The 2,500-nt window shown below is 53.2% G+C and overlaps 1 protein-coding gene across 1 annotated transcript in view; it reads right to left on the minus strand.

Moving 5' to 3' along the window:
* The window catches only part of LOC143299389 (uncharacterized), a 393,740-nt gene that overhangs the window by 7,547 nt on the left and 383,693 nt on the right, over positions 1-2,500 (minus strand). Inside the window, exon 3 of the mRNA XM_076612563.1 lies at positions 2,139-2,299. Within this exon, the coding sequence (XP_076468678.1) occupies positions 2,139-2,299 (161 nt within the window). The remainder of the gene's footprint in view (positions 1-2,138; positions 2,300-2,500) is intronic.

The following is a 2,500-nucleotide window of genomic DNA, read 5'->3' on the forward strand; positions in this document are numbered from 1 at the left end:
GTGGTTCCAGCGCTTTTCCTAAGCGTGTGCTCGTGCAGCCAGAAGAGCACTGACATAATTCACCTTGCAGCAGCCACCACGGGGATCGGAAGTCCTCGTTTTGTTCTCCAGACAGACAGCAGTTACCTCCAATTGCCAAAGGCCTCAGGTACGGTCAGTTCCCGATCGATGAACAAAGTTTTGTATTTGAACTTCGTGAATGTCAGCAGACATCGTGGAAGATTCACGTCATGCAATTCATTGTACGACAGTTGACCATCAACGGGGCATGATGCAGTATAGCGTAAGGTAGAACAAACCTCGACTACTACACTGCATTGCGCTACACTACACTACACTACACTGCACAGCACTGAAGTACACTACATTACGATACAACACACAACAGTGCACAACACTACACTACACTACACTACACCACGCATCGCTACATTATATTATACTACGCTGTATTATGTAACGCTGCACAGCACTATGCTGTACTACGCTGTATTACGACATGATAAAGTGGACAGTACATCTCACTACAATACGTAATACCAAATTACACTGGACTAACAACAATCACAAACACATTGAAACCTTGTTAAGGTTTACAAACAGAATAAATTTCAAGTCACAAAGACACACGGACACACACACACACACACAAACACACACAGACACACGTCCACAGACACACAGACACAGACACAGACACAGACACACACACACACACACACACACACACACACACACACACACACACCTATCCCCGCTCGCCCCTCCCCCTGACAAAACTCTCACATAAACCCTTCACACATTCCCACAACTCCCACATACCCCACGCACAGACACGAAACAGACACAGAGATACACAGACTGATAGACAGATAGACATAGACACATACACACACACCTTCTTTCGTTCCCCCCCCCCTCCAACAAACACTCACCCATACCCCCTTACACATACCCACAACCTCCACACCTTCCACCACACATATATACCGACACGCACACACCACACAAACACACAGATACAGACAGACAGAGACAGACAGACCCCCCCTCCCCCCCCCCCCCCCCCACACACACACAGACTCACAGTCCAAGTTGTCACACAGCACACAGTTTCTCCATTCACCCCTCCCACCCACCCACCCCTCTCGCCCCCCTCCACGGAGAGAGAGAGAGAGAGAGAGAGAGAGAGAGAGAGAGACTCACAGTCCACGTTGTCACACAGTTTCTCTTCGCCCCCCCCCCCCCCCCCCCCACACACACACAGACTAACAGTCCATATTGACACACAGTTTCACCATGCCCCCTCCCCCCTACCCCCCCCCCCCCATAGACTAACAGTCCACATTGACACACAGTTTCACCATGCCCCCTCCCCCCCTCCCCCCACAGACTAAAGTCCACATTGACACACAGTTTAACCATGCCCCCTCCCCCCCCCCATAGACTAACAGTCCACATTGACACACAGTTTCACCATGCCCCCTCCCCCCCTCCCCCCCACAGACTAACAGTCCACATTGACACACAGTTTAACCATGCCCCCTCCCCCCCTCCCCCCCACAGACTAACAGTCCACATTGACACACAGTTTCACCATGCCCCCTCCCCCCCCCTCCCCCCCACAGACTAACACATTGACACACAGTTTCACCATGCCCCCTCCCCCCCTCCCCCCCACAGACTAACAGTCCACATTGACACACAGTTTCACCATGCCCCCTCCCACCTCCCCCCACAGACTAACAGTCCACATTGACACACAGTTTAACCATGCCCCCTCTCTCTTCCCCTCCCCCCCACAGACTAACAGTCCACATTGACACACAGTTTCACCATGCCCCCTCTCTCTTCCCCTCCCCCCCCCCCCCACAGACTAACAGTCCACATTGACACACAGTTTCACCATGCCCCCTCTCTCTTCCCCTCTCCCCCCACAGACTAACAGTCCATATTGACACAATTCACCATCCCCCCTCTTCCTCCCCTCCTCCGCCCCCCCACAGACAAACAGTCCACACACTCCACTCACCACCCCCCACACGCACACAGACACAGTCCACGTTGTCACCCCCCTGCACCCCTCCCCCTACACACACACAACATACACACACATACACACACACACACAGACTCACAGTCCACGTTGTCGCACAGTTTCTCCATGCCCCTCCTCCACTTGCCCACGTCCAGCATGAGGTCCAGGTCAGAGGACTGCTGGTTGCGGGCCTTGGATTGCTCCACACACTCGTTGTACACCTCCTCCAAACACGTCATGGCTTCCTGCAGCTTGCCCTCACTGTCACAACACAGCCAGCATATCTGTCAGGCTACTGTTCACCTTAAAGGCTCCATAGCTTTTATGGCCATCGAGGCAGTAAATGCTTATCCTCTGTGGCCAAGGCTCGGCATGGGCAGGCGGGATCCGATTTTCTCCTTCCGCTGTTTTAACCTTCCCCAGCCGAAGTCAGGCACCTGTTAACTCCTGAGTAATGGGAGT

Source organism: Babylonia areolata, chromosome 25, assembly GCF_041734735.1.
Source record: "Babylonia areolata isolate BAREFJ2019XMU chromosome 25, ASM4173473v1, whole genome shotgun sequence".
Taxonomy (NCBI): domain Eukaryota; kingdom Metazoa; phylum Mollusca; class Gastropoda; order Neogastropoda; family Buccinidae; genus Babylonia; species Babylonia areolata.